This window comes from Loxodonta africana, chromosome 8 (assembly GCF_030014295.1).
Source record: "Loxodonta africana isolate mLoxAfr1 chromosome 8, mLoxAfr1.hap2, whole genome shotgun sequence".
NCBI classification, from domain to species: domain Eukaryota; kingdom Metazoa; phylum Chordata; class Mammalia; order Proboscidea; family Elephantidae; genus Loxodonta; species Loxodonta africana.
Window position 1 is genome coordinate 94247613 of NC_087349.1, and position 17011 is coordinate 94264623.

The 17011-nt window shown below is 38.1% G+C and overlaps 1 protein-coding gene across 8 annotated transcripts in view; it reads left to right on the forward strand.

Moving 5' to 3' along the window:
* Positions 1 to 17011, forward strand: part of BBS9 (Bardet-Biedl syndrome 9) — a 504171-nt gene that overhangs the window by 268510 nt on the left and 218650 nt on the right. The window contains exon 21 of one of the 8 annotated variants that reach the window (XM_064290129.1): positions 15456 to 16339. The exons of 6 other annotated variants lie outside the window; for them this stretch is intronic. In XM_064290129.1, coding sequence (XP_064146199.1) covers positions 15456 to 15515 — 60 coding nt within the window. In that variant the 3' untranslated portion in view covers positions 15516 to 16339. Of the gene's footprint in view, positions 1 to 15455; positions 16340 to 17011 lie in introns of those variants that run through there. One more of the 8 variants, XM_023544302.2, reaches the window with a different exon arrangement.

The following is a 17011-nucleotide window of genomic DNA, read 5'->3' on the forward strand; positions in this document are numbered from 1 at the left end:
TGCTTTAGAGATGAAATCTGTTATCCAGCCTCCTTGTAGGTCCCAGCCTTAAACCTGTCTAGGACTGGCTTCATGGGCATGTGACCTGTGTAGTTGCACAGAGCCTCATGCTGGATTTGATGCTCTGCAGTAGCTATCTTGAAATTCTTATTAATTTTTAAGCAATTAAAAAAAAAAAACACAAACTCACTGCTGTCGAGACAATTCCTACTCATAGCCACCCTACAGGACAGAATAGAACTGCCCCATAGTGTTTCCAAGGCTGTAAATATTTATATAAATGGACTTCCATATCTTTCTCCCACAGAGTAGCTGTTGGGTTTGAACCACTGACTTTTTGGTTAGCAGCCGAGCGCTGTGCCAGCAATGGGCCCCACATTTTTATTTTGCGCTGGGTCCCACAAATTATGTGGTTGATCTTGGCCCTGCCAGGATGCCAACTGATTTCCTTCCTTCCTTCTTTCTTTCTTTTTCTTACTTCTACTCTCTCTTTCTCTCTCCCTGTTTCTGTCATCTGTGTCGCTCTCTGTCTCTGTGTCTCTCTCTGACTGTTCTCTCTTTCCCCTTCCTCCCTCCCTTTCTTCTTTTTCTTTTTAAAGAGTGTATATATTTCACCAAATAAGTAATTGATAACAGAAGCCAACTCTTCTGACAGGGATTGGACTGGACTATAAGATAGAAGTGGGATACTAGTGAGGAGTGAGCTTCTTGGATCAAGTAGACGCATGAAACTATATGGGCGTCTCCTGTCTGGAGGGGAGATGAGGAGGCAAAGGGGGTCAGAAGCTGGCTGAATGGACATGGAAATAGAGGGTGGAGAGAAGGAGTGTGCTGTTTCATTAGGGGAGAGCAACTAGGAGTAGGTAGCAAGGTATGTATAAATTTTTGTATGAGAAACTGACTTGATTTGTAAACTTTCACTTAAAGCACAATAAAAAAAAAAAAAGAATTGACAACAGATATATCAGAGATCAACCTTATATACCACTTAATTTCTGATGAGTACAAGAAGACAGCTAGGAGACCCAGGATTCAAATACAGAAGAGCTTTATTCCCACTACGCCAACACCACATGGACTTTTTCTAAAAGATCAGAAAAAGTAGATACAGTGGGCATCAGTGAGAGTTCTTCTCTTGACAGCCCAAGGGCATCTTTCTGGAGAAGGCATCTTAGTTAACTGGCAAGGAAGCAACCATCCACAAACGGATACCTTATTTGGGAACATTATACTGCAACCAGGACTCCTTAGATCATCTCTGGGTGGCAGCCTCCTTTTAGACTTTCTGCAAGATGGGTCACTGGCTTTACTATGCATCAGCAATCCATATGTGTTTTGATGCACTACTGGGTCAGCCAACCATTTTTCTCCTATTTACAACTTTAAGCCATTTCCTGTATCCTGTATCTTTGATATAAGAAAGGGAGGTAAGGAAAGAAAGGAGAAAAATCCATGTTTATTGAGCATCTGTTGAGTCTAAGGTGAATTTCATTAATTGTTTCATTTAGTCTTCATAATCATCGTGTGAGAGTGGCATTATTGCTCCTATTTTATGGAGCAAGAAACTGAGCCTTTGAGCAAGGTTAAGAAACTTGCTCAGCGTTGCATAAATATTAAGCAATCTGTTCCAAAGCCCATGCTTTACAATATCATGTGGCATTTTTAGTTTAATCATTTCCAGGTGGGGCATAGACAGCCTAGGTTTTCTTTGGCAAAACAGTGGTCAGGTTATAGAAAAAGGAGATGCACACGAACTATGTGTACATATTCATGGTGTGAACGTGTATATTCATGATTACATAAGAGTCATCGTGTATACACCTATCAGAAAGGTAACAGGATCTTCTGGACAGTTACCCAAAGTCTGATCTTACATCCGGAACTTGAGTTTCCGAGGAAGAGGTTGCTTCATTCATTTGTTAACTTATCCTGAAGTTCACTTTCTTTGTCACCAAATGCTAATGCTTATTGCATTTGGCAGAAGAGCTTTGGAAAATACATTCACTTTCATGTCATGAAATTTTCACGTCCATTTGTTAGTTGAAGCAAGACTGATTGGTTGAGTAAGTTGAGAGAGGGGAAATTAGACTTACTCTAACGGTTTGGCCCGTGTTTTGATGCTTTTATGTGTGCTGGGATTTCTTCCCCTCTCCCCGCCAATTTGAACACTAACCCTCTGTTGTAGCAGAGAGGAAATGTTTACTGATCTAAAAGTTTAATTGTGTCAGATGACATATGTGTGATGTAATGACTGACAGTCATTAATGGTTGAGAAAGGCACTTGGCTGATTTTTCTCTTCTGCAAAACAGAGGCTGTATTAGGCATAATTTTAAACAGAGATCCTGTGGTTTGGAGTTTGCTATTTGTTACTTTTTCTGTACTTAAGACTTCCTTCCACTCTGTTTATTTGTATGGTATTGATATATAAAAAATCATTTTAAGTCACGCAGAAGTCTGAGAGCTTTTTGGTCCATGGCTTTTTAAATGAGCATGCTTTTGGCTGATATCACAAAGGAATATGGTCTGATGGAACTGTTCAGAGGCCAGCTGTGCTCATTGCCATTGCAAGTAAAAACAGCATGCTGCAGATTGAGAAGGTGCTATCAGGGATGTAGCGATATTGGTGGCTTTGTTTTCCTTAGGACCATTGAAGGGCTGAAACCATGTTCTCTCCCTGAAGGATATAGAATAAACAGGTGAGAAAGAGAGGGTGCAGAAATTTGCAGCCATATGTTTAGGGATTAACGAAGGTGGCGAGTTAAAGAAAAAGAGTGGAGTGGCAATAAAAAAATGGAGTATGACAAAAAAAGGTTTGTATGCTCTTACACCAGAATTCTACTCTTGGATATTTAAGAAAATAGTTCTCAATTAAAAAAAAAAAAATTCATGAAGGTATTCATTTATAATATTACCTTTGCAAAAAATTGCAAACCAGCTTTCTATAGTTGGAAAATTATTAGGTTTATTGCAGTACTACCGTTTGATATGAGGTAAGTGAGGGAGCCCTGGAGGCACAGTGGCTAACCTCTCAGCTGCTAACCGAAAGGCCGACAGTTTAAATGCACCAGCCACTTCGAGGGAGGAAGATGTGGAAGTCTGCTTCAGTAAAGAGTAGAGCCTTGGAAACCCTTTGGGGAATTCTGTTCTGTCCTGTGGGGTTGCCATGAGTCGGAATCGACTAGACGACAGTGGATTTTGGTTTTGGGTCTAATTATAAGTGACTGTTATTTTTAAAAGTGGAATAGTGTAAAACTTTTCATATAATTTTTTTAAAAAGCAGATTATGAAATAGTGCATATTAAATTACAGAAAATGAAATAAATGTCTCTATAATAGATGAGCATACAAAGATTTGAGAAAGGAATAGAAAAAAATTCAAGATGGTGTACATTTGTTGGAGAAGACTTTTAAATTCTTAAGTACTTTTCTTTAATGTTCTGATAGTAATTTGATGAGCATAAAAATGTTAACTCTTTAAAATATGGGATGTGGCTTCCTGGCCTTCTTTGGGCTTTTCTGATCCAAATTGATGTGATTGTCTCTTTTGTATATATCCTGTAAACTCGTTTATTTACTCTCAGAATGTTTAGAGCTTTGGATTATCATTCCATATATGAGTTAGTTTATTTCTATTCACAGAAAAGAGAGCAATTAGATAACTGAATGGTATGCCTGAGTGATATGTGATATGTGAATAAAGGTGGGTGTTCTCTAACCCCACTAGTCTCTCAGCCATACTAGAGAAGGATATAGAGGTCTTTCCAAATTATGTAAATTTTCTAGATCAGAGTCAACCATAATCCACAAAGTGTGTAGGTTACAAGTATGTTCCTAACATATTTAATATATACATGTGGCTATATATATATATATTTTTTATATGGCTATAGGGTCTTGCCCAGTGCAAGCCACAAATGCAATCCACATATGTAATTTTTAGTTTTCTAATGTCCACATTAAAAAGTAAAAAGAAAGAGGTAAAATAAATTTTAATGGTATATATTTTATTTAGCCCATATGTCCAAAATATTATAATTTCAATGTGCAGCCAATATAAAAAATATTAATGAGATATCTTACTTCCTTTTGTATTCAAAATCTGGTGCCTGTTTTACATTCACAGCACATTTGAAGTACTCAGTAGCCACATGTAGCTAGTGGGTGCCTTATTGGATACTGCAGTTTTAGAAACAGATGATTTTCAACTCATAATTTTGTATTGTTTCTTACAGTATCTCTTTTCTTTGTTTTCTTCCCTTTAGTCCTTTTAAATTCTTTTTCATGCACAGATTATCACTGACCCAATGATTATCACTATCTGGGATGTGAATAGCAGGCAGTTGGAAAGCATTTTTAGGTGGCCAGTGGGCCACTAGGAATGTTTGCTCCTATAAACTATACTTTCAGGTATTGTTAAAAAAAAAAAAAAGATCAAATTTTTTGTTACAAGACTTGGGTCCTAGTCCCAGTTCTTTCTGGCTCTTTGATTATAGGCAACTCACTTCACCTCTTTGATTCTTAGCTTCTTTACCTTCAATGTTGGGCTCCTTAGAACCTGTGCCAGCAGTATCCACCATGGTACTTGTAGTAAAATTCTTGATAAATGTTTATTGCATCTGAATAATAGTTGTGGTAAGAGACTTGGAATCTTACATTTTTATTAGTTCAGCATTTCAGAAACAGATGGGACCTTCTTGGTCATCTGGTGCCAGCCCCTAGACTGGGGTGTGGTTGTTGGTCAGTCAGCATGTGTTGGGTAGACTGTAATGATAGTGATCTAAGTTCTAGGACCCTATGAGATGGAATTAGTTTGCAGATGAGATAGGTAAGTACAAATTATTATAACATTGGAGTTATGCTTCCTTGGATTTAGGTACGTAATGCTAATTGACATTAATGGGGGTTATACATAGAGCAAGGAAGAATGGACCTATACTGATAAAATGCATTCTAATTTTAATATCCTTCTGGTATGCTTTACTTTCCTGGGGCATGTGCATTTTTTTGTTTGTAAATTGAATGCATACTTCTTTATCTCCATGCTCTTCAATCAGTATTTGAGTTTTCTGCTTGGTAGTGTTAGCTTGAACAACTGCCTAGATTGTAACTTTACTATTAGGATTTTATCTTGGCAAATTCATCAGATCAGAAATTTGATCATCTGTCTGAAATAAAACATTCTAAGCCAGAAGTAATCAGGGAATACCTTTTTCTGCTAGAATTTCATTCTATTTGTTGTTTGATCTTTAAAAAAAATTAATCCTTTGAGATACACTCAGAAGCAAGATGTTTCTAATATTACAATAAAACTATTAATGGACCCATTATAAGGAAATGAAAAATCTTATCTTTTTGTGTCAGTGATGAGAGAAAAATATATAAGTGGCCTCTAATTATCTGTAATTGCATGAGGTTTTCTTTCATTTATGTTATCTATCTTCCTGTTTAATCCCATCTAGCACAATTATTCCTTTTGTATTAGCTTTCTGTAAATGGAGTTCTGAATGGTTTCGATTGTGAATCAGCAATTATTACAAACCTTACAACCCCACCCTCTGCTATCCTCCCTACCCTCCTTTGTCTCTCTCTCTTTGAATAAAGAAAAACAAAGCCAGTTTTCTAGAGAGGTTATTTTGTAATCTTTCTCAATAAAAGAAAAAGATATACTGTTTTTATAAGAGCATCTGTGAACAGCTGAGAGTTATATCAGTCCTGGTATATGTGTCTCAGAGTATGTTAGTGCTCTGAGTGTCCCTTGAAAGTACCAAATGTAACCAAGGCTGATGTTTCTTCAGAAACGTATTTTTGTGAGACCCAACTGTATGAACAGGAACGAACTAGTAGTAGGTAAAAGGAATTTTATGTAATTAAAAGAAATGAACTTTGAACAACAGACTTTATATGAGAATCATTAGTAAAATTAATAAAATGTAGAGTAAAATCAGCAGCTATCTGATTTCACTGTGCTTTCTGATGGGCCACCTGCATTGTTGTTTTTAAGTTTCCTTTTCCAAATCTCTTATAGCAGGATGCTTACGCCCCTGACCCCCCCGACCCCCCCCCGCCGACCAAATCTGGGACTGGCTTCTCATCAGGACTTAATATTCTTGTTTGGTTGAGTCCCCATTTGAGTTTACCAATCATAGCATGTTACCCTTCGGTTAGAATGGTAGGTTCAGTGGCCATATTCTTTTCACTGGGCCATCTCCTTTTCATTCTACCTTTGTGATTCAAGGTAGAGGTGTATAGGAGGGTTGGTCCTGGTAAAGTCTAGGCCCATGGACCAAGAAAGCCCATGGGGCCAGCCATTATGACTTTAACTTTCTACTTCTCTGACATATTAATTATGATAAGACTAGTCTGAATTGGAATTCATTTTTTTTCCCCCTATCCTATTCTCATATCTTTAGGGGAGCCCTAAAAAAAAAAAAAAATTTTTTTTTTTTTTTTTTATTGTCTATAAGATTAAATTGAGACTTCTTATTCTGGCATTCAAAGGTGTCTAAAAAGTGGTACCCAACTGCTAATTTTACCTCCTATTCTTTATTTCTGCAGAACCTACATGCCAATCAAGCTGTATTATTTTCTTTATTAAAAAAAAAGCTTTACTGATGTATAATTTGCATACAACAGCAGTCATCCACTGTAAATGTACAGTTCAGTGATTCTTAGTGATTTTATAGAGTTGTTCAATCATCACCAGAATTTAATTTTAGAACATTTTCATTACCCCCAAAGCTCCCTTGTGCCCATTTGCAGTTAATTCCCACTCCCACCCCTGCCTGTTGAAGTTGAGTAGATTCTAACTCATAGCAACCCTATAGGACAGAGTAGAACTGCCCCATAGAGTTTCCAAGGAGCACCTGGTGCGTTCAAACTGCCGGCCTTTTGGTTAGCAGCCTTAGCTCTTAACCACTACGCCACCAGGGTTTTCGACTCCCACCCCTAGTACTAGGAATTACTGGTCAGCTTTCTGTCTCTATAAAGTGGCCTTTTCTGGACATTTTATATAAGTGGAATCAAATAATATGTAGTCTTTTACATCTGGCTTCTTTCATCTAACATGATGTTTTTGAAGTTCATCCATGTTGTAGCATATATCAGTAGTTCATTAGTTTTTGTTGCTGAATAGTATTCCATTGCATGCATACACCACACTTTTGCTTATTCATTCGTCAGTTGTTGGACATTTAGATTGCTTCCAGGTTTTAGCCTTTATGAATAATGAAGCTATGAACATTCATGTACACATCTCTGTGGGAACGTGTTTTTATTTCTCATGGTAGATTATTATGAGTAGAATTGCAAGATCATATGGTAAATTTATGTTTAGTTTTTGGAGGAACTGCCCAACTGTTTTCCTCAGTAGCTGTACGCATTTTATATTCCCATCAGCCATGAGGGTTCTGGTTTTTCTATATCCTTGCTAAGCTTTGTTATTGCTTTTTTTTTTTTTTTTTAAATTGTACTTTAGATGAAGGTTTACAGAACAAACTGGCTTCTCATTAAACAAGTAGTACACATATTGTTTTGTGACATTGGTTGCCAACCCCATGACATGTTGACACTCTCCCCCTCCTCAGCCTTGGGTTCCCTATTACTGGTTTTCCTGTCCCTTCTGTCTTTTCATCCCAGCCCCTGGACTGGTATGCCCATTTAGTCTTATTTTGTTTTATGGGCCTGTGTAATCTTTGGCTGAAAGGTGAACCACAGGAGTGACTTCATTACTGAGCTAAAAGGGTGTCCGGAGGCCCATACTCTCAGAGTTTCTCCAGTCTCTGTCAGACCAATAAGTTTGGTCTTTTTTTTTTTTTTTTCTTTTTTGTGAGTTAGAATTTTGTTCTACATTTTTATATGATCTGTCTTTTATTATAACTATTCTAATCAGTGTGGAGTGGTATCTCATTGTGGTTTTTAATGTGCATTTCCCTAATGGCTAATGATGTTGAGCCTCTTTTCATGTGTTTATTAGATTATCTCCTCTTTTGACCAATGCACCTTATACATTTCTTCCACCATGCCGTTGCCTGTGCTATTCTCTCTACCTGTATTCTGCCTTTCTTTCCCCATATTCGTTTGTGGAAACATCCCACGAAGTCCATCTTCTCCCTGAAGCCTTTCCTGATTTCATCCTGCCCCTCAAAGTTATCTGTGATCTTTCCCGCCTTGTCATGGACTGCATTGTGTCGCCCAGAAATATGTGTTGGCTTGGTTAGGCCATGACTCCCAGTATTGGATGGTTGTCCTCCATTTTGTGATTGTAATTTTGTGTTAAAAAGGATTAGGATGGAATTGTAACACCACCCTTGCCCAGGTCACATCCCTGATCCAATGTAAAGGTAGTTTCCTTGGGGTATGGCCTGCACCACCTTTTATCTCTCAAGAGATAAAAAGGAAAGGGAAGGGAGTGGAGGGGGAGACCTCATACCACCAAGGAAGAAGCACGGGGAGCAGAGTGCGTCCTTTGGATCTGGGGTTCCTGCACGGAGAAGCTCCTAGTCCAGGGGAAGATTGACAAGAAAGACCTTCCTCCAGAGCAGACAGAGAGAGAAAGCCTTCTCCTGGAGGTGACGCCCTGAATTTGGACTTCTAGCTCATTAAAAAAAAAAATCATTAGACTGTGAGAAAATGAATTTATCTTTGTTAAAGCCATCCACTTGTGGTATTTCTGTTATAGCAGCACTAGAGAACCTCTCATAGCATTTATATTATTTTGCCTGATATTACAGTTACTTGGGTCTTACCTCTTTTCTCCTAGTGAGCTATATACTCTTTGGTGACTGGGACTGTTTCTTTGCTTGCCTGTAAGTACACAGCATGGTGAATTGCTTGGAGGAGTACTCCATGGCTGTTTGCCAAATAGACTTGCAGAGAAAGGTGTATGTAAGGAGGCTTCATTAGTTAATAATAAAGGTAGGTAGGCAGAGTGGGTTCAGTTTCCATTCTGCATTAGTGACAGCAGACTACTTCTCCCTTTGTGAGGACCACCCTTCAATTTATTTCTGTGTTCTTTGCTCTCTTTGGGACATGGAATCCAGTACCGATCATCTCAAATGTTTTCTTTCCTATAGCCATGAGTTCCTTGCTCTTTACCTTCCTTTTCTTTGGAAAGCCCAGCCTCATCAGAACACTGTTTGTGTTCTTGCTGCCATTAGAGATGTGTGGCTTTCAAACTTGTTTGCCTAAAATTTCAGCTTCACCTTGGTCTCCCATTTCTGTTAGCCAGTCACCCCCTTCCCTCTCATTCCCAGGAGTCTATTTTTATATCCTATTGTTTTTATTTTGTTTAGTTTAGTTTGGAAGATTGAAACCCTCAAGGTTGATCTCCCTCAATAACTCACCAGCCCCTCTAAACTCTTGTCTATATCCATTCCCAACTCTCCTGCCCTCCTTGCTGTCTTAAAGGATGAGATTCCTTCCTCCTCTTTAAGACCAGACTCCTCTTCCCTTGACCCCTTTCACCCTCCACTAGCTTCTGGAGTACTGATTTATTAGTCAGTTGCTCTTGCTCTTAAGTTTTCCATCTCTCCCTCTCTCTGCTCCTTCTCTGCAGTTTATAAACATGCTGAAGTTTATCCCAACATAGACGTGCCTCCAGATTCTTTTTGTTATTTCTCTAATGTGAACCATCTTTTCTTTTTTCTTTCCACACATCATCTCATAAGAACTGTCTACTTTTATATTCTCTGCTTTCTTACCTCCCACTTCATTTTTCCACCCATGCTTAATGTGACTTTGCCTCAACTGCTCCACTTGACCTTTTGATTGCCAAATCCATGAATATGTTTTGGTTATATTACACTACCTTTCTATCATGTTTGACACTGTTCATTCCTACTTTTTGAAACTCTTGCCTGGATGCCTTAAAACTGTAGCCATTTCTACTACCATTTCTTTGTTCTCCTCAGAGACTACTCCTCCTCCTGCTTTTAAATGTCTGTGTTCTATCTGACCAGTTGATCTCCTCACTTGACATACTTCCACAGTCTAGATAATTTCTAAATGATTTATGTAGTCCCTTGTGTTACATTTTGATGAAAGAACCCTGGTGGCATAGTGGTTAAGCTCTTGACTGCTAACTGAAAGGTTGGCAGTTTGAACCTACCAGCTGCTCCGTGGGATAAAGATGTGGCAGTCTGCTTCCGTAAATATTACAGCCTTGGAAACCCTATGAGGGCAGTTCTACTCTCTCCTATAGAGTCGCCATGAGTCCAAATTGACTAGATGACACACAACAACAACAACACATTTTTGTAACAAAACCTTATGTTAGATAGTGTAGAGGGGGTGATAAAAAATAATCAAATTAGTTCTGCCTTCTTCCATATTCATTGAATATATTTATCTGCACTAGAATATATCAAGTTATGAAAGATAATATGGGCAATGGAGAAATGGAGAAGATTTTTTTATGTAATTTTATTTTGAAGCATATTTTATACACCATATAATTTACACTTTGCAAGTGTTAAATTCAGTGACTTTTAAAAATAAATTTACCAAGTTGTGCAACCATCACCATAAGTCAGCTTTAGTATATTTACAACATTTTGATCATCCCAGTATGATTCCTTATGTCCATTAACTGTTAGTCTTCATTCTTTACTCACACCACCTCAGGAAACCACTACTCTACTTTCTGTCTCTATAAACAACAATAACAAAAAGCCCTAAAGCAATTTCAGTAGTCAGCTTTGACTCTTGGCGACCGCATGTGTTTCAGAGTAGAACTGCACTTCATAGGGTTTTCAATGACTGTGATCTTTCAAAAGTAGATCACCAGGGCTTTCTTCCAAGGCACCTTTGGGTAGATTTGAACTACCAACTTTTCGGTTAATAGCTGAGTGCTTAACCATTTGTGCCACCCAGGTACTCCGTTTGGTCTCTGTAGATTTGCCTTTTTGTATACATGGAAGCAGACAATATGTGGTCTCTTACATAGGGCTTCTTTTATTTAGCATAAAGCTTTTGAGGTTCATCCATGCCATAGCATGTATTAGTACTTCATTCCTTTTAAGGCTGAATAATATCACATTATATGGGTACACCACATTTCATTTATCCTTTTATCATCTGATGGACATTTGAGTTGTTTCTGCTTTGGGGCTATTACGAATAATGCTGCTGTGAGCAGTCACGTACAAGTTTTGTGTGGACCTATGTTTTCATTTCTCTTGAGTGGAATTGCTGGGTCATAGCCAGGCGTTCCTTGGAAACTCTATGGGGCAGTTCTACTCTGCCCTACAGGGTCGCTATGACTCGGAATCGACTCGACAGCACTGGGTTGGGTGGGATGGCAAATTTATGTTTAATTTCTTAAAAAACTGATAAACTGTTTCCCAAAATGGCTGCATTATTTTACATTCCCACCGGCAATGTATGAGGGTTCTTGTTTCTTCCCTCACTAACTTTTCCTATTGTCTCTCTTTCTTAGTATAGCCATTCCAGTGAGTGTGAAATGGTATCTTATGTAGTTTTTAATTTGCATTTTCCTAATGACTAATGAGGTTGAACATCTTTTCATGTACTTATTTTCCATTTGTATATCTTCTGAATGGATAATTTTATATTTAGTGGAATAATTATTAAATAATGGCTTACCTTGTTCAAAAGGAAGTTGCTAGAGCTTTGGGTAGCCACTGCAATGAAAACAGGTTTAGTATACGCTTTTTAAAAGTTCATCTTTTACAGTTCTACAATGAATCACACCCACACAGCTTCTCCTCATTTCCATTATTTCCCTGCTGTTTTCCCTCCTCTTTATTTAGTCTGGGCTTTCCCTTTATGGGATACCTCATTCTGTCTTCTCTTTCCCTCCTGTTCCCCTTTACCCATGGAAGCCCATCTATCTTTCAAGGCCCGTCTTCTGTGTCATTTTCTCTATGAACTTTTACTGTTCCCACTCCTCACATCCTACCTTTTCCACCCTACCTGGGAATGGACCCTGTTTCTCTGAATTCCTATAGAATTGAGTTTATGATTTATTTATGGCCATGATCATATGCTGTATCTTGTAGTTATCAGCCTTTGTGTTTCATTCCTTTATATATTCCTTATTCTATTACTCCATAGTTTGTCAGCTTTTTGTGATCAGAGATTGAACTTGACGTAGCTTTGTGTTCTTGGAGTTCCATATAAAATGCCTTGTATGCTGTAGATGTTGACTATATGTTTACTGAATGAATAAATGAATGAAAGGCATGAAAGAAAATATTCATATTTAATGGAACTAAAGCTTTAGTAGAAATTATGGTTAATAGTTTCAGAGCTTATTTTGTGATTTTGGGGCATAACCAAAGTCTTCACATTTGTTTTAAAACTGTTCACTAGATATTCACCCAAACTTGAAGACTTCCTCTCTTGCTTAAGTGTCTTAATTAATTCGACCGTCTTCCATATTATTAAGATTTAATACTGCAGGTCTAAGGAGCTTTTTTATAACCCATCCTTCATGTTTTTCAATTCCTTTTCTTTCACCAATTTTATTGTCCAGGTTTTAGAGATAAAGAGGCAGTTTAAATCATGCCCTTGCTGGTCCTGGCTGAGTAATCCTGGACGTACATGTTTTTTAACTCTCTCTTCTTCACTTTCCTTATCTGTGGAATATGGACAGTCATACCTGTCTATAAATATGTTGTGAGCATTACTTGAGGCAATGTATGTGAACATCCCAAGCATGGTGCCTTCTTAATCAGAAGTACTGAATAAATGTTATTACTACCTGGACCCTGGCTCTGCCATTACTTCATAATCTCTCTCAAGGAACAAATCATTCTTGATAGCTAAAATTGTTTCCTCTTACCTTAAGAATTTACTCTTTTTTCTTTACTCCCACATTTAAAAAGTAATGAACATTTCAGATGAAATCCTTCTAACACACAGGAACAGATATGTAGAACTTTGGCTTTTTAATTATATAAATATAGAAAAATAATTTGACTTTTCCTTGTTGAATCAGGACCATCAAATGAACAATTCTTTGTTCATTTATTGTTTTGATGTCCTCAAGGCCTGGGCGTAGTCAACCAATCTTTATTGGGTGCTTCATATGTGCCAGGCTCTCCTCTATGTGCTTAAACTTAGCAGTGAACAAAACAGATAGAGGCCCTGCCCGTATGGAACTTCTCTTCTAATTGGAGGAGACAAAGAACAAATAAATAAATGAGTAATGTATAATATGTCAGGTGGTGATCAGTGCTATAGAAAAAATAAAGCAGGGTAAGGCCATAGGGCATGCTGGATGGGGTGGGTGGGTTTGGAATGTATTTTATTTAGGGCTGTCAAGGAAGGCTTCACTGATGAGGTGGCATTTCGTTAGAGGTTTGAAGGCAAGTGAAGGGACTAGCTGTGTGGTTTAGGTAAAGAATCTCCCAGGCAGAGGGAGCAGCAAATGCAGAGGCCCTGAAGTGGAAACATGGTTTTCACTTTCTAGTAATAGCAAGGAGTCCAGTGTGGCTGGACTGGAGTGAGTGAAGGGGCCTGTGGAAGGAGATGAAGTCAAAGAGATGGGGAAGGGGTAAGGGAAGGTCATGAAGGGCCTCATAGCCAAGTTCTGGGAGAGATGGGAAGCCATTGGAGAATTTTGAGCAGAGGAGGGACATGACCTGACATTTGTTTATAAAGAATCACTCTGGCTGTTAATTTGAGAATAGACCATAGGGGCTGAGACTAGAGGTAGGAAGGCCAGTTGGAGGCTGGTGTATGGTAGCCACGAAGAGAGTGAGATGCAGTCGGATTCTGGATGTATTTCAGAAGTAGAGCCTGTAGGAGTTGCTAATGGTTTGGATGTGGATTGTGAATCAGGAATGAGGATGACTTCTTGAGCAACTTGAAGGATGGAACTGTCATTTGCTGAAAAGGAGCTGCAAAGGGGTTGTAGGAGCAGAAGTTTGATTTTGGATATGCTGATTTTGAGAAGGAGATGTAGATTAGGCAGTGGGAGAGGTCAGTCTCAAGTTCAGGTGAGAAGTCCAGGCTGAAAATATGAAATTGGAAGTCAGTAGGGTAGGATAGTATGAAAGCCATGAGGCTGTAGGAGATTACTGGCAGTTTTTAAAACTTTTGACCACTCACTACAGTAAGAAATGTATGTTCTAGTGTGCATACAACACAGAGCAGAAGTTTCACGAAATGATACACGCCCATTTATATGTGACAAACTCTGATATTTTCTATTATAACCTTTCCCATCTGTCCCCTCCTCTCCCATTCCATTAAAAAAAAAAAGTTCACAACTTGTTTAGTTGATTTTGCAAACCATTGATGGGTCATGACTCATGGTTTGAGGAGCACTGGGGATTAGGTATGGATAGAGCAGAAAACCAGTCTGAGGACTGAGCTTGGTGGTCCTTCAGCACTTACGGCTCATTAAGTATTGTTTGTCCCTCTGCTGCATGGTCCAGACAAATATGTTATTTAAAATTCTTCTGTCTACTTTTAAAAAATATATGACTTCTTGGTTTCTATTGGATTTTTGTGTATTATTTTCTGTTCCTTTATTTTCCTTATTTGTAATCGCCTTGCTGGTTCCTAATTTACTGGCTCTAAGTTTACAAAGTTCCTGGGTAGTGCAAGCACTTAAGTGCTCAGCTTTTTACCAAAAAGCTGTTGGTTCAAGTCCACCTAGAGAAGCCTGGGAAGAAAGGCCTGGCAATCTGCTTCTGAAAGGTCACAGCCTTGTAAGCCCTGTGGAGCACAGTTCTATTCTGCAACACATAGGGTCGCCATGAGTTGGAATCGACTTGAGAGCACCTGGCTTGGCTTTTGGCAAGGGGGTGGAGTTTCGCAGGTTTTGAAAACAAGTTATCAAGTTTGTTTTACATACAAATTAAGAATAGTAGATGCTGAGAAGGGGTCTAAGGCTCTTGTCAGTGACTTACGTGCATGGGCTTTATTTATGAATCCATTTAGAGAGCTCAGGTGTGTCCTCCCATCTTTCTCTGCCCTTCCCATAATTTTATTATTGTTTTGGATGAACGACATTACAGAAAATTGAGATCCAGGTAGCTGATATTTTACTGAATATATGACACCTTCACACACATTTAGGAAACCCCAGTGGTGTAGTGGTTAAGAGCTATGGCTGCAAACCAAAAAGTCGGCAGTTCAAATCCACCAGGCACTCCTTGGAAACTCTATAGGGCGGTTCTACTCTATCCTATAGGGTTGCTATGAGTCTGTATTGACTCGACGGCAGTGGGTTTGGTTTTGGTTTTCACATGTATTTATGTGCGTAATTATATTCTTATTAGTTTGTTACAAAGGTGTTTACCTTTAGAAAGTAAACTGAAAGCAGTTTCCAAAGTTACACACTACGTAATGCTCCCTTACTGCCACAATGATATTCTTTGCTGATTCTGAATAAAAGTCCTAGTCAGAGAAAATAATAATAATAAAAAAGTAATATGCTGTGTTAAATAATGTAACATTAATATAAAATTTGACATCTGATTAGGTGACCCAAGATGAACTAAATTACAACAACCTCCAGCCACAGGCACATATGCTGTGCTAGCCATGTTTTCCACCCTTGAGAATTTCTTCTTCCATTTGTAAGGAGCTTCTGCTGATTGGTAATGAACTTGATCGTTTCTCCTGGAAGCCACTCTTGCTCAGAATGTTTCCCCTGAAATTAGGGGAGCAATGTAAGTAAATAATCTGGCTCAGAATATCTGAATTGTATGTAAGCTTTAGGGCAATATTTGATGATGAAGCTGTGTTGTGTTTGTAATTTTTGGGTAGAACGAAGTGATTTAGGGAGTGCCTTTCACATTTGTACCATTAGGCAGTTTGAAACACCCAAATTAAAAAAAAAAAGATTTGTGTTGGCACGTTTTTAATTTAGTAAAGAAGATAGAATTATGCAGGAGGTTAAATTTAGATTGTGTACATGCAAAAGTGGACCACAGAATTAAAAAGTTTTCCTCTTTCCCTCTGCTTTATGTACTGCTAGTATAATGTAGACCCTATATATGCACATGGGAATAATTAAATACAGAAATGCAGCCTATTTGTTAGCCAGAAAGGATGCCTGGAACATGTGGATAAACTTGAATATTTGTCTAACGTTAATTGGAATATTGGTTTTCAGTTAGAGATGCCAAACCTTCAGAAAAGTAATTGGATTTAGCTTCCTATTTAGCAAACTACTTCAAATCCCTGAAGTATCCCACATCCGAAACTAATTTTTCTTGATTGTCATGAGCAGAACAAGAGTTGACATAGTTTTTTAATATTTAAAATATTTCTTGACAAGATTTCAACACTGCTGCTTGTCCATAAATCTTATCGTTAAGCACAATAACGACAGATGAAATTTTTGCGTTTAGTGGAACTAGTTTTAAAACTTTGTAAAACTGTCTTCTTGAAATAAACCATGTTTATTCTTTTTTTAATATATATATTTAAATTTGAACTTTGATTTTGATCACATCTCAAGAAACAGCACAAAAATAGTGTATTTCTTGTCACTTTTGATACAAATCAATGAGTACTTAATTTAACTCCTTTAGATTCAGCTTAGGAAATGTATTTTTTAGTCATTCTTGAGTTTTGAACATGTTATTCAATTTACAAATGTTTAATGTGATGTGTCAAAATATTTGGGGATGGGCAGGGGGAACAAAAACTTCTTAGAAAGAGTAGGTTATTTGGCCATTCAAATTCGACTTGATATCAACAGGTTTGGTTCTTTGGCTTACTGTACATTTCAGTTAAAGTGAATTTTCAGTGCTTTTTAGTCTAACTCCAGGGTAAGATTAACTGCCAGACATAATGCTGTTTACTGCTATGCCCCAGTGTGTCAACCTGATGCATAGAGGTGCTTAGTACATATGTATTGAACTCTCGTCCTACCCCGAGGGCATAGTTGGCATTTCTTTAGGGAGCTCCCAAAGGTATGTCTTCTGTCTCTGCCAATAATTTCCTTCGGGACCAGCATATTACCTTGCCAGTGAGATGCGCACTTTATAACTTGCATATTTAGACCTACGTTTATCATTCCTACTCCTG